The sequence below is a fragment of the Haliotis rufescens genome, unplaced genomic scaffold (assembly GCF_023055435.1).
Source record: "Haliotis rufescens isolate VD_foot unplaced genomic scaffold, xgHalRufe1.0.p SCAF_17, whole genome shotgun sequence".
NCBI lineage: Eukaryota > Metazoa > Mollusca > Gastropoda > Lepetellida > Haliotidae > Haliotis > Haliotis rufescens.
This window is the reverse complement of record NW_025963857.1, coordinates 3,945,597-3,967,515: the sequence shown is the minus strand read 5'-3', so window position 1 is coordinate 3,967,515 and position 21,919 is coordinate 3,945,597. Positions and strand designations below refer to the sequence as shown.

The following is a 21,919-nucleotide window of genomic DNA, read 5'->3' as shown; positions in this document are numbered from 1 at the left end:
CTTTATAAACGGTATCACCCAGCTCTTGTTAGTAAGTATATCTGAATATCCAAGTAATCAGCATATCACAAACATAAATATACTGCACCTGTGACCTTGACCTCTATCCTCTTTGACCCGTCAACAACGTCTGCTGGGAATGGGAGGAGAAGTGTTTTGTTGTATTGCGTGGTATCAGTATCCAGTTCCACAGTCTCGCCTTGGACCTTTCTATGTACAATACCGGGAGGCTGCGAAGAACAGATGAGAAAGATAAATGTGATGCCATGTTTTAGAGACGCCCATGATGGGGGGCACCATTAATTAAAAGGTTTCACACTTTGTACCAGGGAGGAGAATCAAATGACAGCCACTGATGTGAAGTGAACGCTTTACCCACCAGGTTGCACCAACACTTCTGTTCGTGGGGGATTAGGTTCCATGGTTTATTGATATAAATCATGGCCACATAGCACCTTGTAATCGACCAAACAGAGATCTACATCTACTGGTCTACATATTGCTTTCCACCAGTGAAGATCTGGGGTAGAATAGGTCTTCAGCAACCCATGCTTGATATAAAAGACGAATATGCTTGTCGTTAGAGGTGAGTCACAGGATTGGGTGGTCAGGCTCGCTGATATTGGTTGATGCATGTCATCGTATCCCAATTGCGTGGATCAATACTCATGGTGTCGATCACTGGATTGTCTGGTCCAGACTCGATTATTTACTGACTGCCGTCATATAGCTGGTATATTGTTGAGTGCAGCGTTAAACAACAAACAAACAAACAAATAAGCAAACACACAAACAAACAAACTTATTGCTTTTAGAGTGAGTTGTATTTTAGCCACTTTTTACAGTATTCCAGCTATATGTCATAATGTCAAACAATAGTTATGTTGTGTGTAATTCTAAGAATACTACCTCTGTCACATCTAATCTCATTAAAATCAGATCTTAGTTCTCACTACTGCTAAACAAAGATCTGAAGACATCCCATTAGGGGTCACATCAGAACGACCTTTCATCCGACCAATCAGAGCGTCGCTCACCAGATTAAGAAAGTGACAGTTGGAATGTGATTTATAATCATGCAACCTCGAAAACGTTAACACAGGGTATTCCAAACGATAGTAACAGGTTTAACGACTGAATCAATACAATCTAGACTATTAGCCATTCCAGAATGTTCTTTTGTTCAGGTTTCAAATTTGTAATTGAGAATTTGTCAAAATATGTTTCGAAGCGTAGTTGCTAATTTGAAATTAGTGCCGTAAAGCACAAGAAAGCTGCCTTCTGATTGGTTATTCCATTGGTTGGTGAAAGTTCCCACCAGGTCGGTCTGACGTGACCCGTAATGGGATGTCCTCAGATCTTTGTTTAGCCGTAGCGAGAACTTAGATCTGATTTTAATGAGATTGTGTTACATCATAAGAAGACATCTGTCGAAAATTTTATAGTGTGATTGACAGCTAAAAGGATTTTAGGGCTACGAGGGTGGAAAAGAGATATGGTGTTCAAAGTAATTGTAATTTTTAAGATGTTAACAATTATATATTGAGAGAAATCATTGTGGGAAATCAAACTCGGACCTTCAGTGTGACAAGCTAGAACTTTAACCACCAGGCTATTCCCACCCTGAATGCCTTCAGAAGGTAGTCACATATTACCCATTAGCCACAGTGACAGTGGTCACTTACTGCATATATTCGCATCAATGTTTCGGAGAAGGACTGGCTTTTTTGTTATGTCAATCAAAGATTTGTTTGCTTGTTTGTTAGTTGTTTATCACTGCACACAGGAATATTCCAGCTATATGAGGGTGGTCTGTAAACAATCGAGTCTGGACCAGACAATCCAGTGAGGGACATCATGAGCATCGATCCATGCAATTTTGATGCATTCATCAACCAATGTCATCTATCAACTATGTCAGTGAGCCACAGGACCCTGTTAGATGCCTCTTACTATTAAAAAGGCTAATTCCAGCCCGGATTGGGGAGGCCGGGTAGCCTTGTGGTTAAAGTGTGGTTAAAGACCCAGGTTCGATCCCGACATGGGTACGACATGAAGCCCATTTCTGGTGTCCCCCGCCGTGATATTGCTGGAATATTGCTTAACATGGCGTAAAACCAAACTCACTCACACGGATCTGTATGGGAGCTGGTGTACACAAAAGTAAGCTGGTGATAATACCTTGACCTCCACGACCTTCACAATGCTGTCCCCTTTCTCTCCAGTTGAAGCATCGGGCTGCGCCACCAGACTTATTTTGATTGGACCAAGTTTCTTGGCAGAAATCCAGAAGACGACGCCCTTTGGGACATTCTTTTCGACCTGGAAGCATAGGAATTCCCAGCTTAAGATCAGAGGAAAACTAATTCCATGACAAAAAGAGAATGTCACACCTTGTGTTTTTTTATATCAACTATATCAACACAAGTTAAAAGTTGAAAAATCTGAAGAGGCTTGACGAGTGCTTATATATTAGATATTAAAATACACATGGGTAGGATTCTATTTATCATCCAAAGTCATTCTTCCAACTTTTTCAATTTGTGTGAAAAACAGTGCTCACCTGCCTCAGTGACAGATAGATCAGTCATGTAATTTGATTGTGATGTCATTGTAACCGATGACGTTAAAATGTTCTGCAAAGTATTGTGATACAATTTCATTGTAGCGATAGTTTGTAGGATCTCACCCAAGTGATGCCTCTTGTAAAAACCTGTTGGGGATGGTATATTATTTTTTGTAAAAATCTGGCAGGGTAAGAACAAGTACAATCATGTAATGTCCTTTGGCATACAGAAAAGACCCGGCCATGTTACCTGAACTTCTGTCACAACTTCCTTAGATACTGCAGATTCTACTCCTCCAACGGACTCAACCACTCCAAAGTCATCTGATTTCTTCAGGGTAACTTTCACCTGAATAAGATGAGATTGTCATTTAACTTATTACATACATGATCAAGAGAAAAGCTACAAATGTATGGACTTAAGTGTTTCATTGTAACGTTCCTGATCAAAAGTCTGTACATCATCTGATCAAGAGTGTCTACATCCCCTGATCAAGAGTGTCTACATCATCTGATCAAGAGTGTCTACATCCCCTGATCAAGAGTGTCTACATCATCTGATCAAGAGTGTCTACATCATCTGATCAAGAGTGTCTACATCCCCTGATCAAGAGTGTCTACATCATCTGATCAAGAGTGTCTACATCATCTGATCAAGAGAGTCTACATCCCCTGATCAAGAGTGTCTACATCATCTGATCAAGAGTGTCTACATCATCTGATCAAGAGTGTCTACATCATCTGATCAAGAGTGTCTACATCCTGTCAACATAAGATGTTAAGAATGTTCAAGTACTCATACCACAGAAATAATATGAAGGTTGATTGATAAATTCTTCTGGTATGAATGTTAAATGATGTCATAATAAATGAGTCAATTGAGCAAATTGTTGACAAGTGACAAGTCAGTAAAACAAGAAGGCATCTTGGACCATTGGTAAATGGAGAAACTTGAGGAACGTGCTCGTACACCTTCACTGTCATCCATAAGTAAAATTATATGAATTTCAACAAATTGTGAATACATGGATGAAAGAATACTAACTCCCCTTATAAAATCCTTATTCATTTCCAAATTGAATTATTTGTGGGAGTGTTACCAGACCCTCTGGAATCATTTCTTTAAAGCATGATATTACACAAAGTATTATTTCCTTTTGAATAACAATCCAGATCAGTTCAAATTAGGAAGTATTTGTAAATCCATTAAGGAAGGAAAATTTGGGTTGATCAATATTATCAGTTACAGTTATGTTAAAGCACATAGGGTTACATCAATGAGGAATATTTTGACTCCCAAATGGAAGAAATACCTCTGGGAGGTCTGCTAGAACAGCCTACTTACTGGAGTGCTCTGGTTCATGTAGTTGAAGATGGTCACCCTCATCTGGAAGTTCTCACCTTTCTTCATTGCATATGGCAGAGCCACAGACACAAAGAATGGCTGGAATGTTTTTATCTGAAATATAGATTTATCACAAAGATTAGTCCAACTGAGAATGCCTGATTGCCAGTTTAATCTACCACATATTGGCAATAGGGGGAATATGTTTCAGAATATCTAATGTTGTACAGTAACTATTACCAGGAAACATATCCAGACAATCCAGTGATTGACACTATGAGCATAATCTATGCAATATGATTCAATGACATATATCATCCAAGTCAGCAAGCTTGATCTTCTGATCCCAAAAGTCGCCTCTTGTCACAAGCATTGGCAGCTGAAGACTAATTCTAACCCAGATATTCTTCGGGGAAACTAGCTGTTCATGCACCATACATGTCAGATTACTGATATTTCTTAAGGTATTTGTCTGTTCTCTGAGTAGTTTGGCTATCAGTGCAAGTGGGTAAATGTTATGTTACATTAGTCATGCAGCCCAGCACATCGGACAGCATCTATGCTTACAATGGAGCTTTGCGAGGTGATACTGAGCATCTATGCTTAGAATGGAGCTTTGTGAGGTGATACTTAGCATCTATGCTTACAATGGAGCTTTGTGAGGTGATACTGAGCATCTATGCTTACAAAGGAGCTTTGCAAGGTGATACTGAGCATCTATGCTTACAATGGAGCTTTGCAAGGTGATACTGAGCATCTATGCTTACCTTGGAGCTTTGTGAGGTGATACAGAGCATCTATGCTTACAATGGAGCTTTGTGAGGTGATACTGAGCATCTATGCTTACAAAGGAGCTTTGTGAGGTGATACAGAGCATCTATGCTTACAATGGAGCTTTGCAAGGTGATACTGAGCATCTATGCTTACCTTGGAGCTTTGTGAGGTGATACAGAGCATCTATGCTTACAATGGAGCTTTGCAAGGTGATACTGAGCATTGATGCTTACCTTGGAGCTTTGTGAGGTGATACAGAGCATCTATGCTTACAATGGAGCTTTGTGAGGTGATACTGAGCATCTATGCTTACAATGGAGCTTTGTGAGGTGATACTGAGCATCTATGCTTACAATGGAGCTTTGTGAGGTGATACAGAGCATCTATGCTTACAATGGAGCTTTGTGAGGTGATACTGAGCATCTATGCTTACAATGGAGCTTTGTGAGGTGATACAGAGCATCTATGCTTACAATGGAGCTTTGTGAGGTGATACTGAGCATCTATGCTTACAATGGAGCTTTGTGAGGTGATACAGAGCATTGATGCTTACAATGGAGCTTTGTGAGGTGATACTGAGCATCTATGCTTAGAATGGAGCTTTGTGAGGTGATACAGAGCATCTATGCTTAACTTGGACCTTTGTGAGGTGATACTGAGCATCTATGCTTACAATGGAGCTTTGTGGGGTGATACTGAGCATCTATGCTTACAATGGAGCTTTGCAAGGTGATACTGAGCATCTATGCTTACAATGGAGCTTTTCATGGTGATACTGAGCATCTATGCTTACCTTGGAGCTTTGTGAGGTGATACTGAGCATCTATGCTTACAATGGAGCTTTGTGAGGTGATACAGAGCATCTATGCTTACCTTGGAGCTTTGTGAGGTGATACAGAGCATTGATGCTTACAATGGAGCTTTGTGAGGTGATACAGAGCATCTATGCTTAACTTGGACCTTTGTGAGGTGATACTGAGCATCTATGCTTACAATGGAGCTTTGTGAGGTGATACTGAGCATCTATGCTTACAAAGGAGCTTTGTGAGGTGATACAGAGCATCTATGCTTACAATGGAGCTTTGTGAGGTGATACTGAGCATCTATGCTTACAATGGAGCTTTGTGAGGTGATACAGAGCATCTATGCTTACAATGGAGCTTTGTGAGGTGATACTGAGCATCTATGCTTACAATGGAGCTTTGTGAGGTGATACAGAGCATCTATGCTTACAATGGAGCTTTGTGAGGTGATACTGAGCATCTATGCTTACCTTGGAGCTTTGTTAGGTGATACTGAGCATCTATGCTTACCTTGGAGCTTTGTGAGGTGATACTGAGCATCTATGCTTACAATGGAGCTTTGTGAGGTGATACAGAGCATTGATGCTTACAGTGGAGCTTTGTGAGGTGATACTGAGCATCTATGCTTACCTTGGAGCTTTGTGAGGTGATACAGAGCATTGATGCTTACAATGGAGCTTTGTGAGGTGATACAGAGCATCTATGCTTACAATGGAGCTTTGTGAGGTGATACTGAGCATCTATGCTTACAATGGAGCTTTGCAAGGTGATACTGAGCATCTATGCTTACAATGGAGCTTTTTGAGGTGATACTGAGCATCTATGCTTACCTTGGAGCTTTGTGAGGTGATACTGAGCATCTATGCTTACAATGGAGCTTTGTGAGGTGATACAGAGCATCTATGCTTACAATGGAGCTTTATGAGGTGATACTGAGCATCTATGCTTACAATGGAGCTTTGTGAGGTGATACAGAGCATCTATGCTTACCTTGGAGCTTTGTGAGGTGATACAGAGGCTCTATGCTTAACTTGGAGCTTTGTTAGGTGATACTGAGCATCTATGCTTACAATGGAGCTTTGTGAGGTGATACTGAGCATCTATGCTTACCTTGGAGCTTTGTGAGGTGATACAGAGCATTGATGCTTACAATGGAGCTTTGTGAGGTGATACAGAGCATCTATGCTTAACTTGGACCTTTGCGAGGTGATACTGAGCATCTATGCTTACAATGGAGCTTTGTGAGGTGATACTGAGCATCTATGCTTACAATGGAGCTTTGTGAGGTGATACTGAGCATCTATGCTTACAATGGAGCTTTGTGAGGTGATACAGAGCATTGATGCTTACAATGGAGCCTTGTGAGGTGATACTGAGCATCTATGCTTACAATGGAGCTTTGTGAGGTGATACTGAGCATCTATGCTTAACTTGGAGCTTTGTGAGGTGATACTGAGCATCTATGCTTACAATGGAGCTTTGTGAGGTGATACTGAGCATCTATGCTTACAATGGAGCTTTGCAAGGTGATACTGAGCATCTATGCTTACAATGGAGCTTTTCGAGGTGATACTGAGCATCTATGCTTACCTTGGAGCTTTGTGAGGTGATACTGAGCATCTATGCTTACAATGGAGCTTTGCAAGGTGATACTGAGCATCTATGCTTACAATGGAGCTTTTCGAGGTGATACTGAGCATCTATGCTTACCTTGGAGCTTTGTGAGGTGATACTGAGCCCCTTCTCAGGACTGATAGCAAAAGCTGTTGCCACCCATGTCGTGATTGTGTCAGGCACCGTCTCAGAGATAGTTACTGTACCAGGATCACTGAAAAAGATGTCATACATAAACACATTTTTGTTTATCTCATTGAAAAACAATCATATGCAAAGAAACCTCATTTGTCCAGACCCAGTTTATGTAGAAATCCCAGCTACAGTACGACTTTATGAACAATGACTATTTGAAAGGCTTCATTTCTCTGGAAATCTGGTTTCTGGAAGTGGACTGCGACTTTACTAATAAATTAAAATTGCACACCATAATGCTCCACTTACTGGACAGTGTCAATACGTGATGTTCGTTGAGTGGGTCATCACATGCAACCAACACCATAGGGGCTGGAGCATTAGATGACAGTGGATTAAGATGAATTTGGAATGATAGAAAGGTATATCGAAGAGTGCATTTTGTTATATAGTTTGTTTCAATTATGTAGGGAGGTAACCATGGTCAGTGTACTATGTGATTCACATATGTGTGGAAATTTGTTTATCTAGACAATTCTTTGAGAAATTCAAGTGTTTGGATAAGGAGGGTTTAGACAATCCCTTGAGAAATTCAAGTGTTTGGATAAGGAGGGTTCCATTGTATTCCGTGTACATGGCATTTCGAGTCAGATATATTTCCAAAAACTGTCTCACACTATGGATTTCTTCCTCCTTCTTTTGATCCTTGTGTAGAAACGCCTTAAAACATAGTTTCCAGCTTCTAAACACATTTCGCCCGGACACCCATCGCATCACCATAGTCACCACCCAAACAAGTGGGTCATGTACTACATTCCTGTGCATTGTGACATAAGCGGTTTGACCACCTGACACCGTATGCCACATCATTCTTCTTAGAGCTGGCATACGAGTGTTAGATGAGGTGAAATGGGCTTTAACATTGCGTCCAAGATTATTGCACTTGTATAACGACTTGTATAACGACGTGTATGTACGTGTGCGTGTTTGTGTGGCTGCTTGTACTAGTCTGGACTGATGCCGATTTAGAGTGCTAGCTCACTGAGATACCATCCTGCAGTTTAACATGAATACCCCACTCAGACACAGTATACTGACTCCGAGCCGACCAGTCCTTGTTTTAGCCCCTTAATGACGAGTGCCAGACAGGGTAACAACAAGTACCATCTTTTAACGTCTTTTGGTATGACGCGGTCGGGGATCGAACCCTGGACCTTCCGCTCTCCGGGCGGACGCTCTACCACTAGAACACGGAGGCGGTTCACACTAGTGTTACTGTGATGGGGGGATGGATAGGTGGGCATATAATTTGATATAGGACAAGCATAGAAACATACAATTTAATGTAAAATTTTAAATTTTTATACTTATTCTATCTCACACATCCTTCCATGGTTGCGTTGAGGGTGCAGTTACTGTGCAGCACCATCGTGGAGGTGACAGTTCTTTTCTCGAGAGAATTAAACGTCATAGGGGGAGGCAAGCCGGCAAAAGTGTAGGCACGTATGATCGTCGATCATAACCAGAAGGAGACTGGCAGGCTTCTAAGTTGGTTGCCTTGGATAATGGAATGAACAGCCTCTTTCTTGATCGATGGAGTGTTGACGAAGCTTTGAGGTGGATATGGAGCACTCAGACTGGGCACAATGTCTTCACGATCTTCCAGATTTAGAATGGATGCCAGGGACGGGATAATAAACAGCTTTTCTGGTGGACCTGGAAGCTGATTCTCGTGATGAAGTCTGAACGGAAACCAAGATGAACCTTACCATGACTCTGCCTTTCGAAACAAACTCTATTAATGTCCAGTGCATGAATCTCACTGACCCTAGAAGCTGATGCTAGAGTGGGCAATACCTAGACAATTAGTCAGCAAGCTTGTAAGAGCGGATGAGGGCTTGGAGTTCAGGCCAACTCAGATCTTCGTGCCAGTCATGCTAGCGATGACCAAATTAATAGCTGTGACATGTAGCCAAAGTAAAACCCTTGAGCTTCCTGATAGACCTGAGATGCAGGAGATATTCAGAAACCTGTTGTGGCAAAGCAGTGCTTGGCAAGGTGATGTCCCAGCCATGACAATATCTCTCAAAAGCCTTCATTTATGATCGTTTAGTGCCTTAGTGAAGGTGCGATGAGCTTTGGTGATGTTCTTAGATACTAGTCTTGAATACCTCTTGGCCATTAGGGACTTCTGGAGATGAACCAGACACATATATGGAGGGTTTCTGGCGACAGGTGCAGCAGATGGGAGGCTGGAGAAGAAGGTCCCTGCGAAACGGAAGTGGATGGTGTTTTCCATTTGTGATGTTTACCAAAACGGAACCGACAGCGAGCTGGCCAATAAGGCATGATCAAAAACAAATGTAGCTTTGCTTTGGTTGCAACCATTTGAAGTACACGCCCAGAGCTTCCTCCACGATATGGCTATGCCTCCTGGTCTGGTATGGGAGAGACAAACCTTGGTAGTTGAGTGTCTGATTGGGTGGTGAAGAGGTCGATGTCTGGACAAGAGTAGAGGCGGCAAATATACTACAAGATCATCAGATGTAGAGGTCACTCTGATGGGGATGGTTGATCTGGTCGGGATAGAGAGTCTGCTATGATGTTGTTGATCCCCAAGAATGTGTCTTGCTCAGACTCGAATGCCCAGAGAGTCAACCAACTGGATGAACTCCATCGCTAGAGACAGAAGGGACATATCAGATGACTGAGATATTGTCCGACTGGATCATGAGGTGTGATGAATGGAGAACTTCCGCTCAATGGGATACTGCCTTGAACTCTAGGTAGTTGAGGTGGAGAGTCGTATCTTCTATGGACCAGTGCCCTGTCACTGGTGATTCCGTCGCAGACATTCAACTCCGACACTGCAGATGATGGTGCAGTGACACCGGGAGATGTTTAGGGATGGGTCCTGCAGTTTTTGTCCTGTAGATATGGCTTCAGAAAACACTGAAATGGATGTAGCTGTTGGCCCCTCAGAAGACCAAGTAGTTGCTGCCACTGTCAGAGGTAGAAAGGTTGTCTGAGTGCCAACGGCAGGAGGTGTTGTCGACTGCCCAGTGCATTGGTGGAAGGCCGCAGTCAAGGGCTGTAGAAGCAATTCAAAGTCCGAGGTCGATAGGGAAGGCTGATCTCAATGATCCCATGAAGTCAGTAAGGGTAGGGTTGAAACTGTACTAGCTGGAAGGAGGTCAAGGTGCAAGTGCAGGTGACGGAGAAGACGATCTGCTGTGGGAGATGGTCCAGATGCTTGTCACCCAGGGATGTAGAACGAGGAAGAGAAGAGGGTCGAAAGTCGATCCTTTCTGATCTTGTGGTGGCGTATTGCGGTAGCATTCTAACATCAATCTCTGAAATGTCGAACCTTGGGAGTCTGCGAATGTTGACACTTGTGTCGCTTTGCGAGCTGTCAATCCCACAATTGTCGATCAATGCGACTTCTCCTGTCGGTCTCTAGAGTGGAAAAGTTGGTCTCCTTCAGAGGTTCAAGAACATTCTCTACTCTTCCTTTCTCCTGTAGGCAATGAGGAGATCATGTGTAAAGAGCCGGGGTTCATATTACCTGTGGAACCTGGGTGGCAGTTGTAGAATACGAGATGACTTCTTCAGGTAGAACTGTTCTGTCACGTGGAGGCAAAGTGACTTTCTACTAGTGACTAGTGACTAGTAATGTGAGATGTGTTTGGGCGAAATGTTTTAGAAGCTGGAAAATATGTTTTAGGACGTTTCCACAAAAGGATTGAAAGAAGAAGGAAGAAATGTAAAGTGTGTGATAGGATAAGTTTAAAAATAAGTGTTATAACAGGATTACCTTGCATAATTCAGTACAGATTTGTTTATATGATATTTCTGTTTTTGCATTGAAACTAGTGAAATATATGGAAGCCATTAAGCGAAACAACAGTATCAGGAAAGTTATCCGTGGGAGGGGCAATGAGAAAAGATATGTCCTTGTGGGACCCAGGAACCCTGCTGTGGGATAAAATAACAATGAGTAAGCAAAACTTACCTTAACGTCCCATTCTTCCAAAGCCAGGCCTCAGGGAAGAACTTGCGTGTGCGTCCAACCTCAGCATACTTTGGTTTAGCTCCAGCTCCAACTCCAGGTCCTGCTGCCTGTGCAATTTCTGGCATGCCGCCTGACAGAAGACAAACATGCCCTAGTAACCAGGTCTACACTTCAACACACATCGGAATAACCAGGATTAGATCAGTATGACATATCACAAAGAGAGTTTTAGCACACCAAGATACGAGAATACGTTAAATACAGGTTTGATAAAATATGCTGTAGAAAATATATCAATGATATGTATTTATAAGATAAGGTGCTGTATAAATTACTGAGAAAATTGACACAAATTAAAAGGTACACCATCATAGCTCAAAAGAAATATTAAAAGATAATCACTTTGGTATTTGAAACCTGGAATCAAGACATATGATATCCCCCCCAAAATCTTTTCTAACTTGAATAAGGGCCATTGGTTTGATCAAGTAGGCATAGTTATCATATACTCTGAGTGAGTGAGTACGGTTTTACGCCGCATTTAGCAATATTCCAGCAATATCACGGCGGGGGACACCAGAAATGGGCTTCACACATTGTACCCATGTCAGGAATCGAACCCGGGTCTTCGGCGTAACGAGCGAACGCTTTAACCACTAGGCTACCCGACCGCCCAGATATACTCTGAAGTTAACAGTGGGAGTGACAATCAGGAAGACTCGTGGACAAAATCTTACAATCTTATTTAAACAGTATTTGTAGGAAAACAAAAGTCCACACTGTTTTGTTACAACATAAGAGTCAGTATGACAGACAGACGTGTTTATTGAGTATTGGCCTTTGTAGCCCAGAGAACATTTCAATGAACAAAATAAAATTGGTAGTCACATGACTGACAGGACATTTGCTAAATTAAGAACAAAGAAAATGTGTTTGATAAAGATGGCTACTGACTTAATAGTTTGTACATCAATGAGTTGAGTAAATTGTACACAAATTGGTGATTTACGTATGTATTTATTAAATCGGGCAAATATTTCTCTGTTTGGGAAGCAAAGGCATCGCGAATAAACAGAACATGAAACTTGTTTTCAATGGACCCAGATTTACAATATGTACAAATAGTATTTGAATAGTCTTTGTTCTGATTATTAACTTGTATTATTAAATATGAAAAGAGATTCTAAACCTACACATCACTCGTAGAAGGGATTTATCATTTTATGTTAAATATTTCTCTGGTTCAAACACAGTTTTAATGGAAGCTATGGCCATACCTGAAGTCCTTAATTATTTCTTGACAACTTACAAACTTTTGTCCATCTCAACCATACCTATCTAATGTGTCAAGGTCACTACGTTTCCAAAATCTTGGTGTCTAACAAGCTCTATGCAACAATTGAATGGAGATAGACACATGGCACTATACAATAATCATTCATCATCTGTCACACTAGACCAATCTTTCTTCAAGTTTAACAGATCAATATAAGCCAAGATGAAGTAAAGCAATATAACATAGTTTTAAACTTTGAAACAGTAAAACAGTTTAAATGAACTATTTTCACACTTAATTGAGCAAACTTCTGTTCTTTTTCTTCAGATTTGCAAATTTTAGGCTATGCTTACCCGTGAAACAAAATCAGTGATTGTCTGGCCTTTAGTGACCATGGCAACAAGACATGAACATGCTGTTACATTAAACACGATCCGTTTCATCAACAGTGTTAGTCACATGCAGTTCCCATGCGTAAGTCACATCGAATGTGCTGAGGAAAACACCACCACCAGAGGGGGAAATATAGAAGTTGTGAGGAAAATATTAGCTGTGAGTGATTCATAAAAGCAGACAGGAAGCGGTAAGTTCTGAACCAATATTCTTCTTGTAGATAATGGTTTAGTGACAGGGAGGCAAAAACAAGACAATGACATCTTGTGAGAAGAGTGGAACACCTTGATTGAAACTATCTGGTAGGAACATCAACTCGTGCAGAGACGGAAACACTTGACTGTTGAGAGGCCAGGAAGCATAAAGCAGGAGATCTCATCCGGTATAGGCAAACCGTGACTTATAGAGAGAATGGATTCAAACCATTGACCTGGCTCACAAAGCTGACACTTCATGTGAGTGAGTGAGTGAGTGAGTGAGTGAGTGAGTGAGTGAGTGAGTGAGTGAGTGAGTGAGTGAGTGAGTGAGTGAGTGGGTCTTGGGTGAGTGGGTCTTGGGTGAGTGGTTGAGTGAGTGAGTGCGTGCGCGCAAGGGTGGTTGAGTGAGTGGTTGAGTGGTTGAGTGGTTGAGTGAGTGAGTGAGTGAGTGGTTGAGTGGTTGAGTGAGTGAGTGAGTGAGTGAGTGAGTGAGTGAGTGAGTGAGTATAGTTTTATGCTGCTTTAATCAATATTCCAGCAATATCCTAGAGGGGACACCAGAAAGGGGCTTCACACATTGAACCCATGTGGGACATTGAACCAAGGCCTTTGGTGTGGTTTGGTGAGGTTACCTCACTGCCCCTTAATATTTGGAACAAGTACCCATGACAAGTTGATTGAGGGAAGTGAACCAATGCAAATATCTCATAGTTATCTCCAGCCACCTCTGTGGTCAATCATGAAGAACAATCATGTCCGCTCAATCATTCATCCTAAAGTAGGCTTTCCTCTCTCCACTGCACCGTCAATACACCACATCAACCTCATCACAATCAAACTTGTAGAAGGCACCACAAATATCGTCAGATTAATACTCTCAATTTCAAACCTCCTTCTGATACATGAAACCAAGCATCAAATCTATAACATAATCACTTCCTTTCCACACAGAACATTAAGATTTCTATGTCCATGGTAACCAGGTGTCAGCCTACCTGCATTGGCCATCATGGGTAGATCATCTTCCATGAAAATTTCCCTAAAATCTGGAGCTTCATATTGGGTAACTGTCATGCCACTCATATAGACCAAGCCACTTTCCTGGAGGAAGGAAAGAACAGCCATTTGTCAAGCAAAGAATGAAGTCCATGGTCATGTACGGCACCAATTGCCAACAGGTGCTTGTGTGCGAGACACATCAGACAGACATTATGAGACACCGAGAGATTTAGTCTGTATTACGACCAGTGGATCCATACAAATCGACATTACATTTTAAAAATTAGATAAATAACAACAAAATGCCTCACATTGTGTGGATAGGCAGTCAACAAACAAAAAAAGCAAAAAAAAGTGCTATTAGCCTTATCATTTTTTTATGGCGGCCACTGATTCTAACCTCCTGAAATAATTCAGATGTTTCTGTTGGTAGGAACCAGCTTGTGAAGTTTCAGCTTCAGTGGTCACGTGATTTTTGTATACAATGTGAGGAAATGCATTTTGAGAGAATTTCAGAGAAAGGTGCATATGTATATTGAAGTTCAAAACAGGACATTTGTTGAGCCCCTATATTTTTAAAGAAAAAGAAAATTGGGCATAAGAAGTTTCAGCTTTCACTATGGTCAAGGCCGAGAGGTCAAATCAAGTTCAAAACTAAAAATATCACACAAAAACAGAAAATATGCGTACGGCCCCAGTACTGTATATACTAACTACATCAATCTAACCAATGTCATTATACTTTGAATAAAAATGACTGAATAATGGCCAAACATGTTTTTCAATTTGGCGTCCATGGAGGCCACATTTCACACTCATGTCTCAAGACAAGATACCTGATTTGCACCTTGTATCAGTCGAATCGAACCAGGACAAATTGCATATTCTTGTACGACTTTTCACAGTCATGTCTCAAGACAAGATACCTGATTTGCACATTGTATCAGTCGAATCGAAACCAGACAAACAGGCGTGATGGTCTTCTGCGTGATGAGCAAATGCTTTAACCAATAGGCTACCCCCCCACCAAATAATAAAAACATTTTGAGGATGTAATTATCTTTATGAATAAGAGCTAAGTGTGTAGACTTATGCAGCTTTCTTCTTTTCTTCTTCTAGCAAATAAAACAAAACAATATATATATGTACAACGTACCACGTAAATAAACCTACCTGTGTTAAATTTTTATATGGTTACTTTGTGGGACATGTTTTGTTATCTTGTTTGGTATTTAACCCCACACTCGGCAATATCAGTAAATAATCAAGTCTGGATCAGACAATCATGTGATTGACATCATGAGCATTGATTGAATCAGTTGGGAAACGATGACATGCATCAACCAAGTCCCCGAGTGTGGGCCATGCAGACCTATATACCTAGTGCAAGGCAGTCGCACTGACGTTAAAATGTCTTTGAACTTTGTTTGAAATTTGTTTAAAATATTAATCAATTGAAATCTATTTGTAGCAATTTTACAAGAATGTGCCTGTTAAAATGAGATTGTATGTGATTGAACATTTTACTGACAGAAGAATCACCCATTGAAATTACAGAAGAAAAGTTGTTGAGTTGTGTTTAACGCCGCTTTTAACAGTATTCCAGTCATATCAATGCGTGTCAGCTTAATGTGGGAGAAAAGCCCGAAGTGATCCAGGTCTGAGACGTTTACCACCTTAGTGAAACCCACGAGCACGGGTATGGTGCTGACAAACCTAGAAACATAATCAGGGCGATCCGGGATTCGAACCCACAATCATAGGTTTCTGGCGTGCCCAAGGGACGCAACTCTGCACAGCGAATCGCTGCGCCTTAGCCACCCATGCCCCCTCAGAAGAAAAGAAATAATCAATACCTTTCTATAGATATACAACAGCTCTCACTTGTAGCGTAGATGACTAATGCAACTAGCTTTCTTTCTTTCATTACATACAAAATGTGTATTGAAATTAAGAAAAATACTTGAATTTAGAGTTACTTCCCCTTAGTGAGTACTTGAGTCATCAATAATGGACTCAAGTTTTGCTGAAACCGATCCAGGCCCTAAGTACTTGGAGCCCTAATTAACACAATCTCTCTGACTTGATCCACTGACAAAGCCTTTCCATGAAAAGAGATGAATCCTTTTCAGTATGACAACATGCACAACCACGTCAACAGCAGATATGACAATATCTCCATCTACAGATAACATACCAAGGTCATCATTCATAAACCGAAACTCATCATTAACAACTCTTCCTTTACAATGTTCAATCGGCAGATGTTCGAATCAAGGTCTCTCTACCTCCACCATCATGATAGTGAGAAAAGACTGTTTCCCTGAGGAAGCAGATCTCCGCTGCAGTCAGCAATCTTTGGAGGAGAGGGTGGTAAGTAAAGGTGTTTCCTCTGTCGACTTGTTTGTCTCATTGTAAGAGGCATCGATGCATCCACATGCAAACCAATCTAGACTAAAGAATAATTACAACACATTACCCCACTACAATAGATTATCACACTACAACACACTGCCCCACCACAACACCAAAACACTACTACACATTACACAACCACAAGACTATAACATACTACCATCCCACAACACTACCACACAATATCCCACCACAACACTACCATAACCTACCCCACCACAACACACAAAACGATCACCCATGTCCCCAAAAACAATCATACCAAAAGTCTTAAACATTCTTCTGCGATGCATAAAAATGGGTGGATCCACTTCAACCATCAAAATAGTCATGTAGTGTAGTCCTTGTCTCTGTCATAGAAACACAGTGAGTGAGTGAGTGAGTGAGTGAGTGAGTGAGTGAGTGAGTGGATTGTATCCCAAGCTTGTATTGTTACATCTATATCAACCTCATTGTGCTGCCAGGTCTAGCAGATGGGGAACAACTGAGCACGACTCCATTCAATCCAGCTTCATCAACCACAGCATCAGAAGGTTGCATTTGAGGGGGCAGGGTAACCCATACAAGAAGTATCCCTTCCCTACTGTGACAACACCCGCTCCAATTTCCTTTAACTAGAATTCAGGGTACCTACAACCTAAAAATACAATCTATCTACCAGACCACTAAGAGAGTGGACCTGTACAATGAGGACTATTCCAGGGAGGACCGATCCATGACCAATGAAGACTGGTATGCAATGAGAACTGGGACAAGCAGGACACAGAGGGGGAGGAACTGTACAATGAGGACTATTCCAGGGAGGACCGATCCATGACCAATGAAGACTGGTATGCAATGAGAACTGGGACAAGCAGGACACAGAGGGGGAGGAACTGTACAATGAGGACTATTCCAGGGAGGACCGATCCCTGACCAATGAAGACTGGTATGCAATGAGAACTGGGACAAGCAGGACACAGAGGGGGAGGAACTGTACAATGAGGACTATTCCAGGGAGGACCGATCCATGACCAATGAAGACTGGTATGCAATGAGAACTGGGACAAGCGAGGTCCTCCACAAAAAGACGTAACAAGGAGGGCATGAACCAACAAGATGAAGTAAAGCAGGACCTTGACGAGCACGTTCTGCACAGGCAGGACCTGAACAAAAAGGACAAAAGGAAAGAGGATCTCAACATGTATGACCTGAACAGGTAGGACCAGAACAAAAAGGACAAAAGGAAAGAGGACCTCAACATGTTAAACCTGAACAGGCAGGACCTGAACAAAAAGGACAAGAGGAAAGAGGACCTCAACATGTATGACCTGAACAGGCAGGACCTGAACAAACAAGGTAAAGAGAATTAAGCAACAATGAAAGCAAAATCAAGACCAAACCATTCTGTTGAAGAAGCCATTGTTACCTTTAAACCTAATGTCTGCATCAACTCTACCACCAAAGGCAACCCTTTCAAATTCCAATCGAGGAGCTGCTTTTTCCACAGTGATGTCTGTCAAAAACACCAGACCCAGTTTCTAGACAAACAAAAAGGGATCTGAAATTACTTGAAATTATATACAACTAGAAAGTTGTTTAATTGTCCTTGAGTCAATATCGATGACCTCTGACATTAACATGATTCATTCCCTTGGGAAGCTGAAAAGCAGTTTTCACATGCAAGTCACAGTTTAGGATACATGTGGTTTTCACAAATCATTCAGTAAATGAAGTGAATTTTGAAACTCATAATGACAAGACTCAATAAGGCTATTGGCAGACGTGAATGACAAGCATCAGTGTCAAGGCATTTCAATGTTGACCAGAACACAATTCTGGACAAAGGGTATGACACTGACAACATAGCACCTGCAGATATCGTCCAACAACAGGAAGACCAAGAAGTATCACAGCAGCCTAGGATCGCTACATCTTTCACCTTGAAACAACACAGTTCCTGCAAAGTACACAGTCAAACAAATTCCTGGTGTATGAACCACATCTGCACAGGCTGTCTGTAAGCACTAAGAACTACCTACATTGGTGTTTTAATTCAAAGTAATCAACCGCCATGGCTTCCCAAACATTGGTGTATTATTTGGTTTAATAATGAATCATGTTTCCCTCTTCAAAAGACAGATGGGAAGGTCGAAGTGTATTAGTCCTCAATTGAGCAACATACTTGACGTTGTGTACAAGAAGAAGTGGCGGCCATATTGAAAATTTGGTTTGAACTTCTTGAACGAATCAGAATGTCATCAGTGGTGGGTACAAGCAAGTTTCGGCATCATCAGTCCAGAGGAGAGGATTTTAACTGATGATAGAGAAAGAGTACACAACAGAAGCTCACCTGACTTTCAGTCAGGTGAGCTAAAAAATCACTCCAATCATCTATGTGCTGCAGGCTCTTTCATAGAAACACAGCCAGTGAGTGAGTGAGGGGATTGTATCCAATCAGAAACATTATACCCACATCATGGCTTCCCAGATGTTTCAGTCAGGTCCAGAAGATACGAACCAACTGAGCACTACACCATGTCATCCAGCTATCATCACAACATCAGGTAGGTCACCAATTGTGTCCACCCAATACCCTCACACATCACCTCCAACAAGAAATAAGGGTGTCTAACCAAACAGAATCTTCAAACAACCCAAAACCTGAAAGGTTTTAAAATAAAAATAATGTTGAAATGCAACACCATCAACAGAGCGGTCTTGTGTACAGTAAATGTAATTACGTGTGACTGCCCTTGTAAGCATGTGTCTGTCTGTATAAATATCAAGGAGATGTGTCTATTGTTGAAAACACACCTGTCTGTCAATCATCCCATGGCCAATATTTGAGGTGAACTATCAATTCATATCTTCTACTTCATCCTTTTCTATGTCTATCATACCAGACATAAGCTTTATGAACCCACTGAATTATATTTCAACTTTCACAGTTGCCACTGGTTTTTGTTTGGTTTGTTTGTTGTTTAATGCCACACTCAGCAATATTACAGCTAAATAATCAAATCTGGACCAGACAGTCCAGTGATTGACATCATGAGCATCGATCCATGCAATTGGGATACGATGACATGCATCAACCAAGTCAGCAATCCCGACTACCCAATCCCGTTAGTCGACTCATACAACAAGCATAGTCGCCTTTTAGGGCAATCATGGGTTGCTGAAGACCTATTCTACCCCGGATCTTCATGGGTAAATTGTCATTAGGAGACAGATCTAATGACCACAAGGAGAGATGTCAGTTTAGATTACCTTGTCATGAAGCATTAATGTTACAATAATTGTGATAAGTTCATATCAAACAACATATTTCCACCAGTCAATTCTTAAATACATTTGCTGGAGCTAGTACTTTTAGAGAGGACTTGTCTTTCTCAGCAGTCCAGGTTGAATGGCTAAGGTAGACAGACCACAGATGTCTTGATAACATGGCAGACCCAAACCTGCTTGATAGCCGATGTTATACAGTGAAAAAAAGTGCTGCAATAGTGAATGAGTGAGTATGGTTTTATACTTCTTTTAGCACTATTCCAGCAATATCATGGCAGGGGACACAAGAAATGGGCTTCACACATTGTACCCATGTCTGGAATCGAACCCGGGTTTTCGGTGTGATGAGCGAACGCTTTAACCACTAGGCTACCCAACAGCCCCTTTGTTCTGCAATCACTAGCTCAGATTACAGTACAGCTTATGATGAATACATGATGAAGCATAAACTATACAGCTTGTGCAAGAAGCAAAGCAGCTGTGTTTTGAGTAAGATTATTTGTTGCAGTACGTTACAGGGCCGTACAGGCACAGTCAGTTGTACCATCATATGCCAATAGCAGACTGAACTCATCTTCAATACGTAGTCAATATATTATGGGCTCAGTCCTCAGCAAATGTAACCACTGGGATGTTTAACAAGATGTGCACAGTCCCAAATCCTGCGATGAAGTTTATGATGAAGAAATTGAACAAAAGAGTTGAAACAAAAGAGTTACCAAAGGATTTCCTCTGAGACAAACCATAGTTTATAACACTGAATTGCATCAACAACTGAACAAGGAACAGTGTTACCGTATTCACCGTAATAAGCGCCCACGGCAATATTTGCTAATATATTAGCTAGTGAACAAGCCCAATTAGCATCCCTTCCAATTGATCAATGTACATAAGACTTATTTATTCGCGTATAATACACACTCGTGTGTTCTATCCATCCTTAATCATATGCAATTAAATTCTGGAAAAATATATCTGTCGTAGATAAACATTTCAGGCTGTCAGCATAAACCACGAAATTAATCATTCAACTATGTTTTTCCCTATATCTAATTTTGAGAGCGCCCTGGGCGAGTATTACGTCGAATACGGTAATCACTGTCTTCATTCATCTAGGAATTCTCACTTGATTAATATTATTTGATAAAACATACATGACCTGAATTTGAAAAAATCCCATTTAAGATGTTATGTACAAGGAAATTCATCATTAGTGTTTCATTCACTGGGACATTTATCTGTAAACCAACCATTGTGAACTTTGTAGTAATAATTAGTAAAATGTTTCCAAGCTGCAAAAGAACCAGCCTCTAGGAAAGCAATGATTAGGACCGGGAGTCTGTTGATGTAGACATACAGGTGGACACAAATCAGTGCTGTTGTACAGTAGTCTACCTTAACAAACAGTCTAGGGGAACACCTATTGCAGAGGAATCTAAATACAGTGAATACGTCCTGAAGATGAGTGTAAAATATGTCTTGTTTGTAGCTTCTTACCATTATTCATCGCAGGTACATTATCCCGAAACATAATAACTTGTTTGTCAGGACGGCTCTTTTCTACGATCATCCCACTTAAATATACCAAGCCGCTCTTCTGGAGTCAGGAAACAAAAACATACATGTACATTACAAGTGGTGCCCCTATCTGCCATGTTGCTTATGCTTTTAGAGATCAAACACTCACATGACATCTGCACATCTGCTTTGACATTATAGATCTAACCAGAGAGCATTTAGATGTTTGTTTTGTTTGTTGTTTAACGCCGCACTCAGCAATATTCCAGCTATATGACGGCGGACTGTAAAATAATCGAGTCTGGACCAGACAATCCAGTGATTGACATCATGAGCATCAATCCACGCAATTGGGATCGATGACATGTATCAACCAAGTCAGAGAGTCTGACCACCCGATCCCGTTAGTCGCCTTTTATGACAAGCATAGATGCCTTTTACGGTATGTATGGGTTGCTGAAGACCTATTCTACCCCGGAATCTTCACGGGTCGCATTTAGATGTAAATCACCAAGTACAGGATAGAAGATATTCTATCAGTTCTTTGGAGAATTATTGATGCAATAATTCAGTAGATGCTGCCATTGATCATTTTCAAAGTC

The 21,919-nt window shown here is 41.2% G+C and overlaps 1 protein-coding gene across 7 annotated transcripts in view; it reads right to left on the bottom strand.

Moving 5' to 3' along the window:
* Window positions 1-21,919, bottom strand: part of LOC124145339 (CD109 antigen-like) — a 101,459-nt gene that overhangs the window by 24,100 nt on the left and 55,440 nt on the right. For 4 of the 7 annotated variants that reach the window (XM_048397422.1, XM_048397427.1, XM_048397425.1 and 1 more), the window contains exons 20-25: window positions 11,250-11,379; window positions 7,199-7,316; window positions 3,912-4,025; window positions 2,817-2,915; window positions 2,182-2,322; window positions 89-230 (exon numbers count right to left, since the gene is read on the bottom strand). In XM_048397422.1, the coding sequence (XP_048253379.1) occupies window positions 89-230; window positions 2,182-2,322; window positions 2,817-2,915; window positions 3,912-4,025; window positions 7,199-7,316; window positions 11,250-11,379 (744 nt within the window). Of the gene's footprint in view, window positions 1-88; window positions 231-2,181; window positions 2,323-2,816; window positions 2,916-3,911; window positions 4,026-7,198; window positions 7,317-11,249; window positions 11,380-14,110; window positions 14,217-17,937; window positions 18,050-21,296; window positions 21,397-21,919 lie in introns of all 7 variants that reach the window. The other 3 variants (XM_048397429.1, XM_048397424.1, XM_048397426.1) reach the window with 3 other exon arrangements.